The sequence below is a fragment of the Pavona decussata genome, unplaced genomic scaffold (genome assembly GCF_977016875.1).
Source record: "Pavona decussata unplaced genomic scaffold, jaPavDecu1.1 SCAFFOLD_321, whole genome shotgun sequence".
NCBI lineage: Eukaryota > Metazoa > Cnidaria > Anthozoa > Scleractinia > Agariciidae > Pavona > Pavona decussata.
In genome coordinates this window covers 1,034,691-1,059,284 of record NW_028145711.1, presented here as the reverse complement: position 1 = coordinate 1,059,284, position 24,594 = coordinate 1,034,691, and the positions used below count along the sequence as shown (strand labels likewise).

The 24,594-nt window shown below is 38.4% G+C and overlaps 1 protein-coding gene and 1 long non-coding RNA gene across 6 annotated transcripts in view; one reads left to right on the top strand and one right to left on the bottom strand.

Moving 5' to 3' along the window:
- The first annotated feature begins 973 nt into the window (after positions 1 to 973).
- LOC146453943 (uncharacterized) overlaps positions 974 to 24,594 on the top strand; it is a 31,734-nt gene continuing 8,113 nt past the window's right edge. Inside the window, exons 1-2 of the long non-coding RNA XR_014859393.1 lie at positions 974 to 1,080; positions 5,098 to 5,910. This is a non-coding gene — a long non-coding RNA (uncharacterized LOC146453943). The remainder of the gene's footprint in view (positions 1,081 to 5,097; positions 5,911 to 24,594) is intronic.
- The window catches only part of LOC146453942 (uncharacterized), a 43,212-nt gene continuing 23,089 nt past the window's right edge, over positions 4,472 to 24,594 (bottom strand). The window contains exons 1-3 of one of the 5 annotated variants that reach the window (XM_085096035.1): positions 19,602 to 19,641; positions 10,403 to 10,583; positions 4,472 to 8,122 (exon numbers count right to left, since the gene is read on the bottom strand). In XM_085096035.1, coding sequence (XP_084952161.1) covers positions 6,900 to 8,099 — 1,200 coding nt within the window. In that variant the 5' untranslated portion in view covers positions 8,100 to 8,122; positions 10,403 to 10,583; positions 19,602 to 19,641 and the 3' untranslated portion in view covers positions 4,472 to 6,899. Of the gene's footprint in view, positions 8,123 to 10,402; positions 10,584 to 19,496; positions 19,671 to 24,594 lie in introns of those variants that run through there. The other 4 variants (XM_085096034.1, XM_085096033.1, XM_085096036.1 and 1 more) reach the window with 4 other exon arrangements.

Here is a 24,594-nt window from a genome sequence, read left to right as displayed (position 1 = left end):
AAAGGTAGAAGGGGAGGTGGATGGGTAAAAAACATTCTGAAATCCAAGAACGGCGTAACTGAGGCGAGAAGGACCAAAGAGCAGGAAGTCCCACGAGACACGGGTGGCATTGACTTTAAAACACCGGCTAGTTTCGTGGTTATTTGGACAGTGAGAATAGGAAGAAAAATCTTAGCAAGGTCTTTTTCATTCTAAAACAAAAATTGAAGGCAACAACGCATTAATCAGAGATAATTAAGCTCCAATTTGGATAAAAATTCATACATCGTTGCCAAGGGGGATACTCGAATATAAACGTGACCAGGGGGTCCGACGTATTTTTTTGGGTCTAAAATTTTCAACTCCTGTATTTTTTTGGGTTGAAGATTTAACCGTGTATTATTTGGGGTCTGAAAAATCTGCGCGTATTTTTTTGGGTTCGAATTTCCGCCAGGCTAATAGTTCTTACGCAGCAGAAAGGCAGTATGTATACTGTCATGGGCTCCTGATACTGTTCTTAAAATTGCATTTTTAGGGTATAAAAGTCATGTATTTTTGGGGGGTCTAAAATTTCCAGTGTTGTATTTTTTTGAGTGCACAATATAAGGTCCATGTATTTTTTTAGGTGCAAAATATTAGGCTCCATCGACCCCCCGTCACGTTTATACCCGAGTACCCCCCTGGGACATCGTTACGTGCGAGATTGTCATAAACTGCGAAAAAATATCTGCTATAGGAGACAGAAGAAGAAGGTTGTCGTAACTGATCATTTTTGATATTTTCTGAACCCGAATTTTCTTCCTGGCACCGTAAGCACTGGTTGTGAGAATGTTTTCAACCCATAGCCTTCGATCTATTCCTTAACATCTACGCAAGACAAGCGCGGAAAGAGTTGATTGCTCTCGCTCATGCGCGTACTATTGGAACACAATTCTAGACGTCATAAAGAGATTTGACGCGCATTTTAGATTTTCTCTATTAAATACATGAGACGAAATTATTGACATTTCAATATAACCAGCCTGTCTCGCTGTGAAGGTTGCTCACCCAGTCTGATTAGGCGAGGGCTTTGTCTTCTGTAAAGAGGTGAATGGAAATCAGGTAAGGCCAAAATGTTTGAGTTGAATTAACAAACTTCTACTTTGTATTCTTTTTGCGTCGACGAAGGAGACGCTTCCTAATCGAGTCGTCCCAATACTGTCCATCATGCCCAGCGCGCGTGTTCCTTAGCGCAAAAAATCGAGAAAATATGTCGGTGCAAAATCGCACCGTCACAATAGCATAATGAATATTACAGTCCATCATGCCCAGCGCGTTTCGTACTCAGTGCCTACCGTTGTAAATGTTCAGCGGCAGCATCCTAACGCTGTAAATGTTCCTAAGCGCGAGTAATCGAGAAAAGAAGTTGTATATCGGATAGGATTGTATATCGGATGGGATTGATATAAAAATAGATATTAATAATGTTTTGAAAAAACACACATATACACACGCGCGCGCGCGCGCGCGTTTCGGGTATATAACCCTTTCTCAGTGTGGAGAAAACCGCTTTTCCTGTGCACATGCATGTTATTAAGCGCGAGAAATCAAGAAAAGAAGTTGTGTATCGGATGTGATTGTTATAAAAATAAATATCAAAAGATGTCAAAAATGGTTTTAAAAAACATAGACGTTTCTTCAGTGTGGTCATGTCATGCATCTCCGAGGAACTTTTCTTTCACTGTTCATTATAAAAACGTCACAATAGCATCTTGACGTCCCACGCGCGTTTCGTACCGTTCCTCGTGGTTTCGCTGCAAAAGGTACAAAACGAAAAGTACAAGACAAGGTAAGATCCTTTTCTTTCTGAAATATCCGCTGCATCCTTGGTAGGATGCCCTATAAACACCAGGGACTGGTAGCATAAAACGTTTCTAACGGCTGTTGACAATTGTTCCCAGACAATAACCTAATGTTTTGCAACTTTACTTACAGGTTCCTGTAATCTTAACATGATTAATGCAACCCAGTAAGGTGCCTAAGGGCCTAAATCGACGCACTATAATCTTCGATTACTACTAGTTATAAAAGTCTTGACACAACCGATGTTCGAAGCCGTCTTTTTCATCAGGTGGAAAATGGAATGAAAAGCAATGTTTGCAATTTAAATGTAAGCTAGTAGTAATCAAAGATTATAGTGTGTCGCCTTAGGCCCTTAGGCACTTAGCTGGGTTGCATAAATCATGTTAAGATTACATGGACCTGTAAGTATAGTTGCAAAACAATAGCTTATTGTTTGAGAACAATCGTTAACATCCGTGTTATCTTAGAAACGTTTTATGCAACAAGTCCCTGTTGTTTACGGGGCATCTTACCAAGGGTGCGGCGGGGGTACTGTCGTTCCAGTTACTTCTTTGTTTTCCCAGTGCAGGTTGTTACTCATGCAGGATGTATTTTTCTTCTTCTTCTTCTTGATTTGTATGTTTAATGCAGCCCTTATCGAATAAAACCCTGGTGATTACAATATTTATTCGGATTGAAGTGATCAAAGTTCAACGTATTAATTCTGGAATTTCCAGAAAATGAACACGACAAGCAAGGCTCAGGTTGAATATTAATACTGGATCTTGAGTAACTACAACGACGGACGCGAACAAAGGAGAACAAAAGTTCAATTAAATGTGAATAACGTCAATATTGATTAGCGTATTGTTCTGAGAGTCATATGACAGTTTTACCAAATCCGACAGGTTTTCCAGAATTTCGCAAGGATCTTACCTTGCCTTGTAGTTTTCGAAGCGAAACCACGAGGAACAGCACGAAACGCGCGCCCTGGGCATGATGGACAGCCTTATTGGGACGTCAAGATGGTATTGTGACGTTTCAACATGGAATCGACATACAACCACTTTTCTCGATATCTCGCGCTGAGGATCATGCACAACGACTCGATTAAGGAGCGTCTCTTTCGTCGATGCAATGAACAAACGATTAAATCAATTGCAAGAAAAGGATATCTACGTAAAATCCGATGGGGGCGGTTACGAAAATTCCGCCATTTAGCCGAGGGTTTTTTGCTTGGTCAAATACGACTAAAACGCAACAGTTATTAGAAAATAAAAGGCTAGAGTCAATGAAAGTGATCATTTACCGAGCAAATTCGCTTGTACTCCTTTTCATGACATTCACGACAACTCTGCATTGCGAGGGTCACATAGTACATTTCGCGGCAGGGAGAGGAAATAAGGATAGCATGGGGGGAGGGGAGGGTGAGTAAAAAACGATGGTGGTATCCAGCGGAGAGTAGTGATACTGCTATCATTTTATGTTATTCAACAGTATAGAAAGGGACTACAGAAATTTTATTATTGCCTGAAAGAGACGTTAATGCGCTCTAACTCTCAGAGCTTTGGGAAATAAAATTGCTCACTTTATTTCATGTATAAACGAAAGGACAGCCGTTTCTCAGAGATTCAGCTTCAACCACAAAATATTTATTCTCATTATTTTTTTATTTAACATACAATCATGTTTAACATACAACCTTAATTGTAAATTAAAATACTCATCAAACTTACTGAAAGCCATGGGAGAGCTCGATAGAGTATCAGTGTACAGTTTTTGTATTACAATACTACTACGCAAGTTTCTCTAGGCACAATAAATTGTGAAGGTTGTAGAAACGTTTTTTGTTTTTGTTTTGAGGGGGCTTTGTTTTTCGTGTGTGTAATTGTTAAATTACTTACAAGGAAATATTTCATAATTAACTAAAAAAGATAATTACTTCTAGCCACTTAAAAGCATCTCTTCATAGTTTTTTCCATTTATTATGAAAAATTGTTTCGCATTTGTTAAAGTGGCAACCAGATGGTTTAATCTCTTTGTACCTACAACTCCATCAATAGGTTTTTTCCCTAAAATTATTACATAATTAACTGATTCACCCCGTCCTTCAAGATTCCTACGATAACGTCATTCAGAAAGAGACAATTGCAAATACCAATGTTCTTTAGAATGTTCGCAACATCCATCCAAAAAGAGCGTGAAAAGGGACAATTAAACAATATATGGTTTCTAGTTTCTGTGGTATCTTGACGAAAGGGACAGTTAGAGCTTGGAATATAGCCTATTTTTAAAAGGATGTCATTGGTAAAAAGAATAGAATTCAATACTTTATATTGAAAAGATCGTAAATTAGGTTCACTGGAAACTCTTGTAGGCAGCAAAAAGGCCTCTGCGATATAATTATCTTCCAAATCAAATTCTTCCCCTAACTTGGCCCATTTCTTGGGCTTTCCATACTTGAGCTTTATTTAGAATAGATAGTAGTCACATTATTTAAAATTTTCTCAATCAAGAACGAGATTGAAAGTAGGTGGATGTGTTCGTCGATTCAGAGGAGCAGCCTGTCTTTGTACTGTCCACGCCAAAAAATTAGAATTTAAAAGCCTTTCCCCTCTGACAGTGTTAAAAGAGTCAATATTTGTCTTTACGTACAATAGGTTTTCGATATAGTAGTAGTAAAATCGTTTATGAAAAAGAACACCTCGCAGTCCGAAGACTGATTTCCGAGTATAATTTACAAGAAACAAAATCTATAATTAAATTAATCACAAAGGTCTATGATAATAAAAAATGTACAATCTAATGGAATCAAATCACTCAGAATGACCTTTTGTTAAGAAAATATACATACATAAGGCCTCAGCACAATACAAATATCATCCCCAATAAATTGAGGTACCTTGTGAAAAATACTGTTCATAAAACACGCTTTCATCGTTTATCTTAATTTCTCTGTTGTTCCAAACGATATATTTATACTCACCATCACAATCAACAACGTCTCGTAATTCTGCCCACCGTAATAAGAGTTCATAATAAGAATCGGGTAAAAGTATTTAATTTATGAACATCGTAGTTACAATGAAGTAAAAACAATCCTTAGATAAAGTTTCCAAAAACTATTATAACTATCATCTACTATATTTTTTAACCAATTTAACTTCAGGTCTTTTACCACGTTTTCATAATCAACCATTCTGATCCCACCAGAATCGAAGCGGGTGTAAGTTGAAAGTCTACTGACTTTATCTCTTTCATTCTATAGGAAGTGATTAAATTCTTTTATAATTTCAGGCGGAGTAGTATGCACAGCTGGGGTAAATCAACACACAAAAGATGCACAGCACTCGTTGCTTGGCAACGAAAAATCTGTTACTCGCCTCCCGTCTAAACCAATGGGAGGAAAACGTTATAAGTATTATAGCCCGGATGAGACACAAGGCAGGGGAGCTGACGGAAACAGATGGATTAATCAAGGAACTACCTCTCTCCACAGGACAAAGCCCTTGATAACAAAAACAAATATAAATATACAAAAACTGAAACAAAGGGCCTAGATAAAAAAATATATACATCCAGATTGAAACAGACGGAACTTCAAAATCTTTCATACGAAGAATCGTTCCTTGTCCAAAAGACAAAGGCCCGGGACCGTGCATAATTCAATATATTGGAGACTCTTCGGCCTGCAAGGTGTTTCAAAATCAGACAAGGTTACTTTGTTTGTGCGATGTGAGCCAAGCCAGATGTAAGATTGGCAAGGAAAGATTGAAAAACTAAAACCAAGAGCCCATGTCCTCTAAAAAAAGGTAAAATCCTACCCTGAAAGAAATGCAATTGCAGGCGATTGCCTAATTTAAAAAAGATCAATTGCCAGTAAATTAGTACCCAGTTGTTCCTTATATTCGCAATCTAGGTCTTCAAATGCTTACTATCCTAAGTGCTCCAATCACAACTGCCATAACAAAAATCCACTTCACCAATTCTAGTTCTTTCCAACTTCCATATATAAGCTTTACTAATGTTCATTATTCTCCATCCTCGTTCCCAGCTTCCCTACTCTTCCCAGGGGACAGCAAGAGGAGGGACTCTGGGAACGAGTTTGCAGTGTCCTCCTGTACTTTTTCCACCGCATGCGTATCAAACATTTCTACATATACTTATTTCTTAAGCAAGGAGCACCAATCGACCTTACCTACGGTAACAAACCACATGAAGCTTAGTTTAGACTGGCTCTATTTGTACCAGGATAGTAGTACGACAGGCAAAACATGGAAAATTTCTAAAGGTAGCCATCTGGTTTGCCGTAACTGTCTTTTTCTCAGAGCTCCAAGGAATAATGTGAAAACAGAATACATATAACCGGTAAAGTTTTGAACCATCCCCTGAACACAAATCGTTAAAAAAGCGGATATTCTGTCAATTAGTTGAATCAAGAACTTACGAGGAAATAAAAATAGGCTAAATATAGCAGCTTTTATCGTCATCTTGAATGAAAATAAATTTGTACACTTTGAAAGCAAGAGCTTAGTTGTTTGGAAATGAACTGTAATGAAAGTTTTTGTAGGTAGAGTGCTGAAGAGTAGACTTTATATGCCGGGTTTAGTACGAACTATATAAAAAGAGAACATGACCTACAAATAGCAACTTATTACCTCTTGATGTAATACATCAAACACGAGAAGGTGTGTTTCATCAGATTTCCAAACACTAAGAAGTAAGTTGAAAAAACGAGGCGCAGCCGAGTTTTTTTAAACGACTTCGAGGTGTTTGGATATCTGATAAAACACACTTTCGAGTGTTTGGATATGGCTTCTCAAATGATCAATAATTCTTGGAGAAATTCAAGGCTAAAGTTGGCAAAATTTTATGGTAATTAGGATCACATATCCAAACCACGGTCACGGTAGTGATTTTCTTTGTTTTCTCTTGATGAATTATTAATGAGTTTGAGAATCAACATTAACGCTCCTGCTAAAAACTGAAGCAATGCGGTTTTCAACTAACGAGAACAGACAAAAGCAAAAATTTCTGTCTTGAACCTTCTTAGTCATGTGTTGTTACCGATAATAAAAGACATGACAACAAATTTAAAGTTAATCGCTTATAATCATATGATTTTCATAGTGGCTAAGGAGTAATGCCTCACTACTAAACTCCTCTTGACAAATCCAGCACATGTGTTTTCCAACATGACCAAACTGGAGTTCAATCAAAGTGTTGGTTGGCGTGCACATGTTACCTTGATTACAATCATTAGCATCATTGTGAGCTCTTTCATGTTTTCTTAAACTTCTCAAGAGGCGAAAAAACTTGTTGCACTGCTTGCATTCATAAGGTTTCTCTCCAGCATGAACTCGTTCATGTCTCCTTAGCTCTCCTGCTTGACTAAAACACTTGCCACACTGTTTGCATTCATACGGCTTCTCTCCAGTATGAACACTTTCATGTCTTCTTAACGTTCCTGCTACACTAAAACACTTGCCACATTGTTTGCATTCATAAGGCTTCTCTCCAGTATGAACTCTTTCATGTGTCCTTAAAGTTCCTGCTTGACTAAAACACTTGCCACACTGTTTGCATTCATGTGGCTTTCTTCCAGTATGAATTCTTTCATGCGTCCTTAGATTTCCTACTTCGCTAAAACACTTGCCACACTGTTTACATTCATAAGGCTTCTCTCCAGTGTGAACTCTTTCGTGCGCCCATAGATGCCCTTCTTGAACAAAATTTTTGCCACACTGTTTGCATTCATAAGGCTTCTCTCCAGTATGAACTCTTTCGTGTCTCCTTAGATTCCCTGCTAAACTAAAACGCCTGCCACAGTGTTTACACTCATATGGCTTCTCTCCAGTGTGAACTCTTTCATGCGTCCTTAAATTTCCTGCTTCGCTAAAACACTTGCCACACTGTTTACATTCATAAGGCTTCTCTCCAGTATGAACTCTTTCGTGCGCCCATAGATTCCCTTCTTGACCAAACTTTTTGCCACACTGTTTGCATTCATAAGGCTTCTCTCCAGTGTGAACTCGTTCATGCGTCCTTAGATGTCCTCCTACACTAAAACACTTGCCACACTGTTTGCATTCATAAGGCTTCTCTCCAGTATGGACTGTTTCATGTCTTCTTAGGCTTCCTGCACCACTAAAACACTTCCCACACTGTTCGCATTTATAAGGCTTCTCTCCAGTATGGACTCTTTCATGTCTTTTTAGGCTTCCTGCACCACTAAAACACTTGCCACACCGGGGACATTTCCAAGATTGGCCTCTTTTTTGTCCCGAGAATCTTAGCATCCTTCTTTAGTGCTGTTTGCTATCTGAAAGGTAATGACAAACACCTGAATACTGCCGAAAACTGTACCAAAGGAATCATTCGTCCTCATTTTTCCCAAACAAGAAGCTGTTTCCAGCTTATATTCGGGCCATATTTGACCGTGTGGTGGGTAAAGCCTACAATCTTTTAACAGTGATAACCTCCAGCATCGCCAATTCCCCCAAATAGATAGCCTGCGAGCAAGCTCTTTTGGGGGTGGATCCTCTTTCCCCCTCCCCCCCCCCCCCCAAGGGAGCTTGCTCGCAGGCTACCAAATAGATAGATACAGAGATAAAGTGAGGCAATAAGTAACCACCACATAGAATTGCATTTCTTGCAGTCAGAATGAAATACAGGGGAAAACACTATGTCGTGTTATCAGAATTTGATAACACAACAGAAAACGTGACTCGTACCAGCCGAGTACAAAAAACGAGACCGAGAACAATAACTCGTGGGCCCATCGCGACCCCAAAAAGAAAAAAGAATTTGATAATGCTACCGAAACCTTAACTCGGTCCGCCTTACGGCCCGAGTAAAAAGCAAACATTGCATTTGTATTGTTAAGTCTTTACAGCAGCTAAAATGCAGTAACTTAGTTACATTTAATTTGGCTGTTTGGTCATGTTTGGGCCATGTTTATGGTATTTTACAACGCGCGTACATGCACAAATACTAGACGTCTCTCGTTAATAGCCCAGTTATCACCCTGGGTGCCCTGGGGGTCTCTCGAGAACCATTGGAAGCTTTATCTTGTCTTCAAAGCGACAAACATCCTATGATACATTAAAGTTTTCAAATCTGTTATAAACGGACAACGCTCCACAACAGAGTTATAAATAATGCACCATGCATGCTGTATTATGTATGTGCTTATATATATTGTAAATGAGGCTAGTTTCACTGCAGTGTCCAACCCTGGTTTTAGAAATGGCTATACAATTTACCAGCCTTGATTATCTCACAATGAGGACTCTTACTGTTACGTGGGTCATTCGCTAAACTTAGGACTGAACTAACAGGGACACCATAGGGTGATATGCATGTACGTGACATACCTACCTGCCTACCTACCTACCTACCTACCTACCTGCATGCATCCATCCATCCATCCATCCATCCATCCATCCATCCATCCATCCATCCATCCATCCATCCATCCATCCATCCATCCATCCATCCATCCAGCCAGCCAGCCAGCCAGCCATCCAGCCATCCAGCCAGCCAGCCAGCCAGCCAGCCAGCCAGCCAGCCAGCCAGCCAGCCAGCCAGCCAGCCAGCCAGCCAGCCAGCCAGCCAGCCAGCCAGCCAGCCAGCCAGCCAGCCAGCCAGCCAGCCAGCCAGCCAGCCAGCCAGCCAGCCAGCCAGCCAGCCAGCCAGCCAGCCAGCCAGCCAGCCAGCCAGCCAGCCAGCCAGCCAGCCAGCCAGCCAGCCAGCCAGCCAGCCAGCCAGCCATACATACATACATACATACATACATACATACATACATACAACCTTTATTTATACACGATCATAGAAAAAGCTTACAGCTTTCGGGATCGTGTTATAAAGTAAAACCAAACTATAGTTCTCATCGGTATATGACAAAGTTAAAAATAACTAAAGAAATAAATAAAACAATTGTTTTAACTATTAACTATTACTAACACATGTAAATCTTACAGCGGTTACCAATAACACGCGACCTATCGCCTTCAAAAGACTCCGATAAAGTTGCGTTTTGGTGGACGTCAAGCATAGAAAAGCCGTTGAAATTATTTTGAATTCTGAGAACATTTCAAGGCAACAGAACTAAAAAATTGACAGTTTTATCCGCTGACGGATAACAAACTTAATGAAAGTTGATTTCCAAGCCAGGTTATCTTAAAAAAATGAGCATTGTTTAGACGAAGCCGTATTTTTTTATGAAACATTTGAAATCGCTACACCTGTTAATTAAATCAGCGATGCGTGCAAGTGAGCAAATTATCACGTGCAGTGAAAATTGAAATTTTTAATTCAAAAATACCTTTTATTTGCGCTTGATCTGGCTCGAGAATCAATTAAAATAAAGTTTACCTTCTGTTAGCGAGGTAAAATTCTTAGTTTCTTGCCGGGTTACCTTGGAATCTGGTCAGAATTCAAAATAATTTCAACGGCTTTTGTTTGATTGACGTCCACCAAAACGCAACTTTATCCGACTCCTCTGAATGCCGAAGGTCACGTGTTATTGGTAACCGCTGTAAATAAATAAATAAAACTTGTAGCTCTTGACAGGGTTAAAAATTTTTAAAACTCTTACATGTGTGATTGGTCGTCTGTGGAGCTAAAACATTAAAGTTAAAATCCTTAAAAGTGAAGCTCTTTGCAACGTTCCTTATGAAGGACTTCATGTCTGTCCAGTTGAAGACCGACGCATCGGATCTTCCTAATGCATTCCATAGGACTGCTCCTCTGTAAGCAGTAGAATTTTGAACCACAACCTGGAGCAATGATTCAATATTTTAGTCTCGTGACAGGTCTACAGTTTCGGTTTATCAATTGATCAGATGTGAGGGGGTCTGGCCAGGAACCGAGGTATAACATCAACTGTAATCTGGACCATAGGCCTTGCCACGGTTTTCGACGCCATTTTGACGGGTAGGCAAACAGGGTCGAAATAACAGTGTTTGTATGGAAATCCAATGTCAAATAATTTTCATAAAACATCGCTTCTGAAAAATTCATGAATTGGGAACTTTTGGCACTAGAAAAAAGATTTTAAGAACAAACTTGGAGGGATGTAGCTGTGACAGAAAGCGTCCAGTCGTGTTTGGAACTTTCCATCTTGTTAGTTTGAACAAAGTTCAATTTGGAACGAATCGTAAATAAACAAAAGTTATGTCATCTGTCCTATTAGGATGTTTGTCACATGCACAGACATGTATTGTAACATCGCATTCTTTTCAATATGCATACATGTATGCCACTCATCAGCATACAAATCGTAGCAGTATACGGGATGTTTGTCTCAGTGGCCTTCCTCCCACAATGCTGCCGTAGCTCAGTGGTAAAGTATAAAAAAAATGTCTTCAGCTTCTTTTAACACAGTTTTTCATTTGTCTCTGTGTTGCAATCATATCCCTTAGATTCTACTGTCTACAGTGTAACATACCAAATAGATTACTACTGTAATTTAGAATCAAGACACAAGTAGTCTGATGACAAAGCTTTCACAATAACATTTATATTTGTGATAATCGACTTGAAATTAGCACAAGCAAGCCAATCTGTGCTGGGGTATGAAAGACCACCTTATCAAACTCTGTGCCATAATTCCTATTTGTGGCCTTCTATGACAAATCAAACCCTTTCAAGCAAACTTCTGTAAGTTTTGAAATTTGATTCAACACAATTGAGCAACTCAATGCCAGATACCAGTATTTCAAGACTTGCCTTTATGTGTGAAAGCAAGTACAAACATTGGAATAAATGCTATGGTTTATAACTTTTTTCAAAACACTTCAAATGATCCTCAGTTACAGTGCTCTCTTGTTAGTGTCTGGAGCAGGGGAAAGGAGAAACGAACCAAAGGAAACACCTGCCCCAGATCACAGACATATTGCTGAAGGAATGTTCATTCATGAATGGGAAGCAATGGAGCATTTTCATCCATCAATAGCTGATAAATTAGAGACAAGGACAGATTTTCAAAAAGGTTTACCTGCTTTTATAATAAACCTGCAGCTCTCACTTAGAGCAATTAGGCCTAAATTCAGGAACATTCCTGTTCATTCAATCTAATGCCATACATGTATTCAAAAGTCTATAGACTTGTATCAACAAAAGTAGGGAAACTTTAAACTGCCACAGCTCAAACAAAGTCAAGCGAGGCAATGACAAAAACACAGCTGCAACTTACAAGGGTTGGCTTTTATGCATTCACTTTTAGTTTTAGGGGAGTCAAAGTACTCACCAACCCCCCAACAAATGTCCCCTTACTGGAGGTCAGCATTCTTTTGCCACCTCTTAGTCTAGATAATTGACCTTCACTATCTAGCAAAAGACACAACAGTGACTGGGGATTCAACTGTTTACAAACTTGTTTTGCAAAATCTAATTTACAAACAATGCAAAACAAATGTAAGCTTAGACGGTACATGTAGCTGGTGTGAGAGTCTACTACAGTGCACGTTTGTCTTTTTAGGGGAATTTCAATGCAACATTTCAATGGATAGGAACATCCTCTAGTTTGCTGAAGAGAAAGGTTTTTATAGTTTTGTATAACTAGCTTTTTGGCTTTAGAAAAACCCTACAAAGGTTCATTAGTATTTATGCTTATTATCAATCCTGAACAATGACTCGACAAAACACAGAAACACTTTCCTTTGAAGCAAGATACTTCAAGTCTTCAGAAAAATGAAATGGTTTGGATTTTAGTGTACGATGGTGTCAGTAGTTTGGTCATAAGTTCTCTTCTCCTACGACAGAAAAGAAAGTCATTACCTTGTGTCATCCAAGCTTGCTCAAAGAAAGAAGTGGTTCTTAGACCAAGTAACAAACATATGGAAAATTAGGTTTGTTGAACGAGTAATGATAGATATGAGAGATGATATGGTAGATAGTTTAATGATCAATACATTGCAGCCGGAAGGCTGAATTGCGTATTTACAAATAATAAAATCGATAGAAAGTCCCTTGGTAAAGAAAATCTACTCAAAAAATTTGAAATGGCCCATTAAAGGCTGCCATATTCATTAAGCTAACTTGACCAATTTCAGTACTGAAAAGCAATCCATTTTTATGGCACATGTGATGATTTTATCTCTAATGCCAATTTCAACTTCTTTAATTCCCCACATTTTCTGAGCCTTTTCAAAATATTATTGCAATAGCCCCTTGTTGCATTTGGCACAGCAAATGAGCTCTGGTGCTCAGCTCTTACAGATAAAAGCTGTGGTCTTCAGACCCTAATAGTTGATTAAGTAAACAGTATCTGTGCCACTTTTTTGTCATTCCAAACCATTCTAACAGGTGACAGAGTTAATCCAAGTTATGTGTCTCAGACAAAACATCAACCATGTTTCTTCAAAGTTTTAGCCGTATATTTGGCATGTGTGTACAGAGCATTAAGGTGATTCCGTTGAATTGCATTGCGCATCCTTGCTGCGCATAATTTTTCGCGTCATTTAGCGCGCGCACGAGCGTGCACACGCACAACATTACGGGATTTCCTTGAGGTTAAGCTCTGCAGGAAAATAAATGGTCCTTTTCTTCTAAACGAGCACGGTGACCCCCATTTTTTAATGCATCAATTTAAATGTCATATGGTTGACCACTATATATCGCAATTTAAAGAAAAGTTAAATACTCTACTTTGAGATATTTTTATTTGAATGCTTTAAAAAGCACGTATTTAGGTAGTGCTGCTTACGTGCACACGCAGCAAAATCTTTAATTTCTTTCATAATCTTAGTTCCAGTTCAATGAAAATAGTTTGTTGTGTAAGATTAAAGTAAATTTTGTTGAACTGCTTCGATATTTAAGTGCAAAAATTAATTTTTCTAAAAATGATAGTCCCCTCTTCTGATTACTAGCGTTCCTAATATAAACCTCGTGGGTCATCTATTTACTATAATAGCCATCCAGGTTGCACAAAAACGAGCACGGTGACCCCCATTTTTTATTTCATTTTTGTAATGCTCATAACATAGTCATGAACTGGACCAATTCTTAGAAAATTCTTAATAGTCCTTCTTTTTCAGTGGAATCACCTTAATCAATTACACATAATTTCTCACAAGAAGTCTAAAGATCTACCTAATCAGAGATTTGATTGGTCAAAAGTACACAATGACAAAAGAATGTGGCCTTCCAGCAAGCAGGCACATGAAGACAGGAGGGTAATATGACTCACCTAAAAATGACTGCAGCGGAGGCTATACAAATGTGAAATGAAATAAATATTGGACCTGCCAAGCTCCTGATTATATCCCATGTGCCTTTTCAACCATAACACAACCTTATGTCTGGAACAATCATTCCATTGAACTTAATCAAAGGTTTGATAATCCAAAGGATAATAAAAATCAATCACAAATTTGGTTTTAATTGCATTTCTACTGAGTTTCAATAACAAGACATACAATTCAGCTTGTTAGTAAAAAAGATATGTTGCGTTCGCTAATCAAACATTCAAATCAATTCAGCTTTAAGGCAGACAGCTTCACCTTCTCTTGTCTCAGTGTAGTTCACATTTGTAACTAAATGCAGATACCTCACCAAGGTGGACAAAAGGAGCTGGGCTTGAGGCTGTCTGCCTTAGACAGAGATGACTGTAATCAGATTTGACCACTTGGAAGGAGTACATGTTAAGTAGTTCATTTAGCATCACAGTAAAGGTACATAACACATAAAGTTCACCATTTTGGGTGCTTATTTTTAATAGTAATATCTTTAAAAGGTATTTTTACTAGTAATTTAATAAATTCAAAACAGTGAAAGGCAAAAGACTTAAAAAATTCCTTCTTTCTCAGTTAAATTGACTCTTTGTTGAGCTACACACCTTTTCTTTTTCTTTTTCTTAAAAAAAAAAACTAATTGGAATTTTCATTCAGTACCCTTAACTTGTATGGTTTATCCTATAGTTCCAGGAAGCCTGTTGTTTATAAGCCCCCGGCTTCTATATAGGCTTCCTTGCTTTTACCACATTTGATCTTGTAAATAATTTAGTAGGAATATTGTAGTAGTAGGAACAATGTATATCATCTTTAATGTATTTATTTTGAACTGTATTTCTGGTTAAATTATGGCAAAATGAATGAATGAATGAATGAATGAATGAATGAATGAATGAATGAATGAATGAATGAATGAATGAATGAATGAATGAATGAATGAATGAATGAATGAATGAATGAATGAATGAATGAATGAATGAATGAATGAATGAATAATACAGTTGAACCCCCACCCTCCCCATCCACCTCTCTTGAGAAACCATGTTTCAGAAATACCAAATTTTTCTCAGTCAAAGCCCTATAGTTTGAACCTCTCGTAAGCGACCACCTCTCATAGGCAACTGCGACCACTTTTAGAGATAACAGTTTTCCAATTTTCTTCTGTTTTTGACCTCTCATAAGCGACCACTTGTCACATACGTCCTCCTATCTATTCCCTGTTGGAAGGTGGACAATTTGCTATTGTACGTTATCACATGTACATTCTTGGGTGGTTCAGGGGACATGAATGCCACAATAGGAGGCACTGGGTGTCCCGAGTTAGACTTGTCCCATTCGCCGTATTAGGTAATTTATCACAGGCAAACCATCAACTTGCATACTGAAATTCTTTGGCAATATAATTCTGAAAAGATTAAAAATGCTGTTGTGGCTACTAAATCTCTGGCATCATGAGGTTTGAACTCTTATAAGCAACCAACTCCTGTAAGCGACCACCTAGACTTGACATTTTGGGTGGTCACTTATGGGACTTTAACTTTAAAATGAAATGAGCAATAATAAAACAAACAAAACCACATCTTCATGATGCTATTGGCTTATGACATTTGAAATAATTCGACGATGGTGTCATGAGACTTCCAAAATGCTGTCTGTTTTTATTTTCACTTATTTCTATTTTAAAATGTCATTCAAAATCATTATTGATTAGAACTAATAATAATAATAATAATAATAATAGTAATAATAATAATGTAGGAAGGGTGACAATTTACAATATAATCATTATTACATGTATATGAACAACTGGTGGTTCTGAACTACAGCAGAACTCCGGTACCTCGAACTCCCCCGCTAACTCGAACTGAGTCTCAATTCCCTTGGATTTGACCCAACTTTTCAGTCATTTTTGCTCAGTTAACTCGGACTCGGATAACTCGAAAACCTCGCTAGCTCGAACTAAATTTCATTTCCCTTGATCAAATTTACCCCAATAACTCGAATTTCTGGTTCTTATAACTCGCTATGGATGCCCATTGAGATATCCCACTAGTTTTTCTTATCGTGTGATCGAATTCTAACACTATAACAAAGACTGGAGGATGCAAAAAGGAACATAAATTGAGTGTATTAAATAAACTAAGTTACACTCACGGTATTGCATTGTCGTAAGAATGCACAATCATTACCGTTGTTACAAAATGTATTGGTTTCACGTGAAAAAAGTTTAATTTGCACATGTTTGTACTGCATTGTATACCGAAGTGCTGAAAATCAATAAACTATTAATTATTAACCTGAAAAGTTGGATATTTTAATTGACCCGATAACTCGAAACCCTGCTAACTCGAACAGTTTTTCGTTTCCTTCTGAGTTTGAGTTACCGGGGTTCTACTGTACTCTCAAAACATACAGTACCAGGGTTCTTTTAAGCTCCTGAAGGGACTACCCTGAGCTTTCTAATTAAATAAAGGTGTCTGTCTGTCTGTCATAAGTCAAACTAGCAAGAATACAGGATGTGCAGGTGTATAACAAATAAAACTTAAGGTGGTTTACTACAGTTTTTGTACTATGCGAGCTTATATTTGCTCGCGCGCTGCCCAAGGCACGCAAAAGCATCATGCGGGAGCAAAATTCCGCTAGCACAAAAACAAAATGGCGGCTCTCAGAAAGTTACCTGGTATTCCAGGTAGGTTTCAAAGGTGTGCTTACGGTAGCTAGATTGTGTTTGGGCTTGATAACTGAAAAAAACGTGTTTTCTAATGGTTGCCGTTTCTTAACAGCCTTTAAGCCTTTGCAGAGTTGTGATTTTGCGCCAAATGTTTGAACACGAAGGCAGCATGCACTCACCAGTTAAAGCGCGCGCGCGCGCTGGAACCTGGGTTTTCCCGGAACAACCATGCGCAATGGTGTACTCACCGGAGGTCGCAAAAACTATTTTTTCTCGCTTAATTTCTCCAAATCTAGCCGTACAACCTATGTTCAAATTTTTGCTGTTGATGAAAAACACTAAAACGGAAACGTAAAAAAAATCTGTCAGAAATTTTTTTAGCAATTTTCAAATAAGGCAAAATTTCCTAATTTTGTCATTTGCCAAATTTCCCTCTGACAGAAGTTCGTGTTCTTCCCTGTAAATATTTAGTTTTTCCCACTTTTCAGATACTGAAATTTTGAAGTGGGGTTGTACGGCTAGATTTAGAGCCAGACAACTTTAAAAGGTGTAGTTTCCAGGCCCCCACTAAGACTCATTCTTTTGTATTTAACACTTTTTGAGCATTCCCGATTTAATTTCTGACTCAAAATTATCTCTATTGTATTAATTGTACTACAAAAAAATCTCCAAGAAAATTCCTTTTGGCGTTTTTCTTCAGTTTGATTAAAGGCCTTCTTTCACTCCAGAAAACTGTAGTAAGCCACCTTAAAGAAAATGACTGAATAACAAGAGTAAACACTGGATCAAGTGAAATACAACCTGTAGACTACCGAACAAGGGCAAAATTCAGAGAACAGATTGCAGAACTTTAGTGAAATACAGACAGACTGAGCTGTTTGTTCTAACGCATTGAGGTTGGAACCACAAAGCCATTATAAACCCCCTTTAGGCAAGAATAAAATGGATTCTACTGATAGGATCTGAAATCATTGTTATAACAGGGTAATTTCTTATCACAACTTTTTGTCCCTTTATCGTTTAAGTTGTAGCTTCTTAGACATCTGTAGAAGAAAATTAATTTACGGCTACAGTCTGTTTAAAGGGGCATTGTCATGACGATTTTGCCATATTTTGGTCAAAACTGCTGAAATATTTGACAAAGAACTTGTTTTTTTTTACATGAAATTGCTATTACAACACTGGGAAGAAAATACTAAGGTTTTTCTCTTCAGAAAAACAAACTGTTATCAGTTGTTACAGACTTTTCTAAAATACACAGGAACAACTTGACAAAGTTGAAAGCTGGTTTTTTTTTGGAGATGCAATCCAATTTCATTGTAGCCATCTGCAGCCAGACATAACAAAGCATAGTTTATGTACACTAGCAGGGTTATTGTAAACAACAATAAATAAATAAATAGTGATAATGGCTATTCATTCATACAGTGAAACTAAAAAATAGGTGACACAGCCCCTTTAAGTTACAGTGTGTCTGTGCTTTTGCCATGGTTATGCTACCCTCTATAACTGTCATAACTGTGAGGTTTGTGTTGAAGGAGCTTAATGCTTTCCTTCTTTTGTTTATGCTTTTTTCCTCGTGAAGTGAGGTTAATAAATTTGTCGGGCCGAGTCGGCCCAAGCGGAGCTAAGCCGAAAAATATATTTTTATATATGTTTTGTTGAAGGTGTCCGCACTGTTGCCTAGCAACAGTGAAAAACAAAGTATGAATGACGTCGGACTGTCTGGCGTCGTCTGGAGCAAAATTTGCATACATCGCGAACGTTTGCGTGCGGGATCAAATTTCAACTGCAATGTTCATCAATATTCACTGGATACAGAACTATCTCTCCAGAATCTTTTCTTTTTTTCCAGAAATCTTTTTTGTGAAAGATTGCATTGAAGAAATTACACGTTTCGTGGCCGCGGTAAAATAAATTCATCGAACACGACAGGACTTCTGTTGTACATTTCATCGCCTCAGAAATAGATTTTCAACCGCAAACTAGCCTGTGGAACTACGAAAAGACCATGCTCATCAAAATAGTTGCTATGTTCAGAAACCTTTTAATCTCCTCATTTGATGCCGTACAATACAAGTAAAGAGGACTTTCTACCCAGCCCCAACTTCACGAGGTTTTGCGAGTCACATATTTCTAGTATAATAATTAGGAGGTGTAGACCTGGGACTGAGTAGTTAACACAAAGGTGTGTTAAAGACGGTGCCTACTATTGTTACTGCGCATACGTTCTGCGCATCTCGAGATACTCGGGTTTCCAATGGGTAGTGCTCACTAATACGGGGATATTTTTGCGCGGTCTAAAACTATACGGAGAAAGCAGGACTTAGCAAGTGCTATTGGTATCTCAAAGGAAAATTAGGGGTAACCATGCATTTTTCAGAGATTATTAATCTTCAATTTAGGAAAATAAATCCCATACATTGCTTTATATTTTGGCGCTTTTTAGAGATATTATTGCTTAATTATCTCTGAAAAATGCGTGGTTACCCCCAATTTTCTGGATTCCAAGAGGCCTTAGTAGGAACTGTTTTGCCCGCATAGTCATAAGCCGCCCCAAAATACTTCGGTATTAGTAGGCACCGTCCTTAAATGCATGCATCAACACTCAATTGAAATGAATGGATGCGTAAACACATAAGCAAACTAGAGGAAATTGAGGACATTAAAGGCACGCGACGGTATGATGACGATTTCAAATCTTAGCAAATCTCAGGTGTTTGCTTGAAATGATTTACAGCTGTTTCGCCAAAGTTTACAACAATTAACAACAACAACAATCTTACATTTTATCCTGCTCTGCAATCTCTTTCCTGCTTGCCTCAATCGATTAATGATGTCCCCAAATGATCTCTACTATGGCTAAAAGTAAACTGAACAGCTTGTCTTACCTGCAAACAAACAAATCTCAGCTCAAATCTTGCCGCTCACTTAATCAACCACCAAGGGCAACAGATCAGCGTGATGTTCACACTAACGGGGCGGTTACCAAGCCGAGTGGACAAATTGAATGGTGGACTGGACTTGGGATTGCTGTGTTCGCAGGCTAGGGATTGCAAAAGCGTAAGTTGGAATCAAAGGTAGAATATTTTGAGAGCATTTAAAATTTGCGTAGTTTTGATGTTGATTATGGCAAGCCAAATGTAGCAATATTCAATTCGTTTAATTTTATATTCAGTTTTGTATTATATATTCAACTATGTGTTTAATATTCAACTTCTATTCAACATTCAACACGCTTTTTAACATTCAACACGTTATTTAACATTCAACTCGCCATTTAACATTCAACAATTCATTCAACATTCAACTATTCATTCAACATTCAACTATCCATTTAACATTCAATTCTTCATTCAACATTCAACTATTCATTTAACATTCAACTATTCATTCAACATTCAATTCTTCATTCAACATTCAACTATTCATTCAACATACAATTCTTCATTCAACATTCAACTATTCATTCAACATACAATTCTTCATTCAACATTCAACTATTCAATTCAACTTTCTTGAGCCCTCACTATTTCTGGTCAGTGACGCATAGTATCGCTTGTTACAAACATGGCGGCGTCGTCCATGCCGCCATGGAAATGGCAGCCTATGAAAATGATGACACAAGGTTCGAATTCGATGTGGAGTCTGACTTGCCAAGATTTCTTTCCTCGATCCTTAAACAATGTCTCTGCTAGACGCTCACTTTATCATGCACTTGTGAAGTCTCAGTTATTCTACGCGACCCAAGTCTGGTCACCGGACAAGATTGCATTAAAAACTCAAATTGAAAGGGTTCAAAGGAGGGCCACAAGGTGGATCCTCAAACAACCTGTAGGCGTAATGTCATGCAGAGAAAGACTTTTAACTTTGAAACTTCTTTCTCTGACATTTGACCGCGAACTCAAAGATCTTGTTTTGTTTTTTTACAAATGTCGGAAAGGTTTTACTGATCTTAATGTTTATGATTTTGCTTCTCCTGTTTCTCACGGCCGAACCAGACTAAGTAATCGTTATAACCTTAAAACTCCTGTATGTAAAACTAGCACTTTTCAGGCCTCTTACTTTAATCGTATTGTTAAGCTCTGGAACTATATCTGTAAATTCTCACCCCCTACCAGTTTTTCAACTACTGCTTCCTTCCGCAACTTTGTTACTGAGCACATGTTTCACCTTTTGCAGAATCACTTTGACATATTCTATCCCTGTACCTGGTCAATTGTACGATCCTGCCCCTGTCATCCCTAGTTTTTTAGCGTTTTTTGGTTGATCATGTTTTAATTATTATTTGTATCATGGGAGGTGCCTCGCATGGGTCCTCGCGTCCCGTTCGCACCTGCCCTTTTGACCTTATCACTTTAAATCACTTTGCACATATATTTCATTTCTTTCTGGCTGTTTAATTTGCTGTATTTAACATCTTTAATGGTCAATAAAGCTGTAAAAAAAAAAAAACTGACCAGATTTCCCAGTCAAAAGTAGATGACGAAATTGTGGAGCAGTATATTGTTGTTGTTGATCAAACGGTGAGTTTGCTTCGTACGCTCCGAGACAGCAGTTCGAATATTAACGTTTATGACAAAGAAACCTTAGACAATCTCTCATCAGCTTTCAGTGATGTCTTATCCGCCCTGCAGCAATGTTTAGCCATAGCATCTTTGTCTCCAACCTCAGTGGCAAAGAATATTTGTGCCAGGCTAAAACGTGATGAGCCCGGTAAACCAGCTTTCGACATCCCTGCAGAGCTCATGAAAACACTAGAATTGCGGAGATTTTAGGAGTATCTCGTTGGAATAGTATATCAAGGAGGATAAAAGATTATGGTTTAGAAGATTTCAGGTGGTTTAGCAAACTGCCTGATGACGAGTTAGACGAATTAGTACGAGATTAGATGGGTGTTACGAAAACGAAGACCTAAGACGTAAGACCCGGTCTTTGTTTTCGTACTACGAAAACGAAGACCCTGTCAAAACAGAAAACCGTGGAAATTACAAGTTCAACACACATAAAGCAGCAGCAAGGCTAAGTGATATAATAGGACATTACACTTCATGCGTTCCTTCCCATTATTATACTTTTTCACGTTCACTTTATTTATTTTATAGTGCTAGTACTACTCACCCGTCTTATCTGCTCTGTTTCGCTATGCGAGCTAATTTGGTAGTGAAATTCTTGAGGGTTTCCTCGGGTAAACTTACCACGCATATTATTCTGGTTTAGCAGGCAGAATTCGAACGCTAGCCGCCTTTGATTTATAGTTAAAATCGTGACAGGATAATAAAGAACGCGTTCTGTAAAGGAAATGACCCTTGGGTTCTGTCAATAAATTATTTATGTCTATGTATGTTGTAGCTAAAATAGATTCTAACAGTCTATAAGGCTTGTTTGCAGGAAAAATTCTCGATAAAAAGTCAGCAGGTCTTTTTTACTGACGCAGGGTCTTCGTCTTCGTAGTACGAAAACAAAGACCGGGGGTCTTTGTTTTCGTACCACGAAAACAAAGACCCTTTATTAAAAGCAGAAAAACCATTGAAAGTACGATTGTAGACGTACACTGCGCACTACTAATTGTTATTGGACTGACACTTCGCCCGTGGTGTTTCTTGGTCTTTCTTCAGTCATCACTGCTTTCGGCTCTTGTATTTGTTTTTCTATGCAATGAGTTCAAGTTTGGAACAGAAATGCCGTCGATAGAGCGGTCGGAATATATTAAACCCTCAATAAGGTTGTGTTGATCCTGTAATTTCTACGGTTTTCTGTTTTACAGGGTCTTCATTTTCGTAGTACGAAAACAAAGACCGGGTCTTAGGTCTTAGGTCTTCATTTTCGAGGGTCTTCGTTTTCGTAACACCCGAGATTAGATACGTGAACATGGAGCAACAAGTGGACAAGTCAAGCACAGTCTCTGCCAGGTTATTTGAATTACACTTTAAATATATTATACGCCTCGAAAACCCATCTATACAATCGTGAATGACGAGCTTCCAGCGTATTAACGAATGGTGCCCATCTAGGCGCCACAATGAATTGGGCCATGGTCCCTGGTATACCCTTCGCGAAACAAGAATTCCCCATCTCAAGGCCCTGCTTTTGTGGGTCCAATCGAGCTAAACATTCCCTCACTCTTCTTCTTTGTACTCTCAACCCCAGGGATCTCAAATAACCTGTCATATACACTTGCCCACTTGTTGCTCCATGTCACGTATATAATCTCGGACTAATTCGTCTAACTAGTCATCAGGCAGTTTACTAAACGACCTGAAATCTTCTAAACCACAATCTTTGATCTTCCTTGATATAGTCCAACGAGATACTCCCAACATCTCCGCAATTCTGGTGTAAGTAAAGCCCAAACCCAGGAGGTCTTCCATGAGCTCTGCAGGGATGTTGAAAGCTAGCTGGTTTACCGGGCTCATCACTTTTTAGCCTGGCACAAATATTCTTTGCCACTGAGGTTGGAGACAAAGATGCTATGGCTAAACATTGCTGCAGGGCGGATAAGACATCACTGAAAGCTGATGAGAGATTGTCTAAGGTTTCTTTGTCATAAGCGTTAATATTCGAACTGCTGTCTCGGAGCGTACGAAGCAAACTCACCGTTTGATCAACAACAACAATATGCTGCTCCACAATTTTTTGACTGGGAAATCTGGTCAGAACTCTGAAGGATCGATGAAAGAAACCTTAGCAAGTCAGACTCCTGTCAGACTCCACATCGAATTCGAGCCTTGTGTCATCATCTTCATAGGCTGCCATTTCCGTTACCGGCATTGCCGCCATTGCCTGATTTCATACCGTGGGGGTCTGGGTACGAGTCTGTGTATTATGGGTTATGGGACTCAACACCCACATAGCCGGAAAGAGCACACCGCACTTTACAACATTTCCAAGTTTGGTGTTAATCAAGCTAATATTAGGAAAGATACAGCCATTCAAAAACTCCAAATTTTACTAAGAAATGTATGGAACGCCGGACGTGTGTCCGGCGTTCCATACATTTCTTAGTAAATTTTTAAGTTTTTGAATGGCTGTATCTCGCCTAATATTAGCTTGATTGACACCAGACTTGAGGATGTTGTAAAGTTCGATGTGCTCTTTCCGGCTATGTGGGTGTTGAGTCCCATAACCCATAATACACAGACTCGTACCCAGACCCCCACGGTATGAAATCAGGCAATGGACGAGGCCGCCATGTTTGTAACAAGCGATGCTATGCGTCACTGACCAGAAATAGTGAGGGCTCAAGAAAGTTGAATTGAATGAATAGTTGAATGTTGAATGAAAAATTGAATGTTGAATGAATAGTTGAATGTTGAATGAAGAATTGAATGTTGAATGAATAGTTGAATGTTGAATGAAGAATTGAATGTTGAATGAATAGTTGAATGTTAAATGAATAGTTGAATGTTGAATGAAGAATTGAATGTTAAATGGATAGTTGAATGTTGAATGAATAGTTGAATGTTGAATGAATAGTTGAATGTTAAATGGCGAGTTGAATGTTAAATAACGTGTTGAATGTTAAAAAGCGTGTTGAATGTCGAATAGAAGTTGAATATTAAACACATAGTTGAATATATAATACAAAACTGAATATAAAATTAGACGAATTGAATATTGCTACATTTGGCTTGCCATAGTTGATTCAGAAACGGATCCCAGAACGCAGCAGTTCGACAATTCATTATATTTCAAAATTCTTGGTTTTGTGTGATAGCCAGCTCTAAAAGCGTTAATTTTATACAGGGGTTTTATATCTACAGTGTAAACCGGACGCGCTACATTTCTTGGACGCGAGACACCTCTAAAGGTATACGGTAACCTTAAACGTAAATGTCTACAAGATTCAGCCTTTTCAACTGGGTTAAATCAAGAAAATGATAT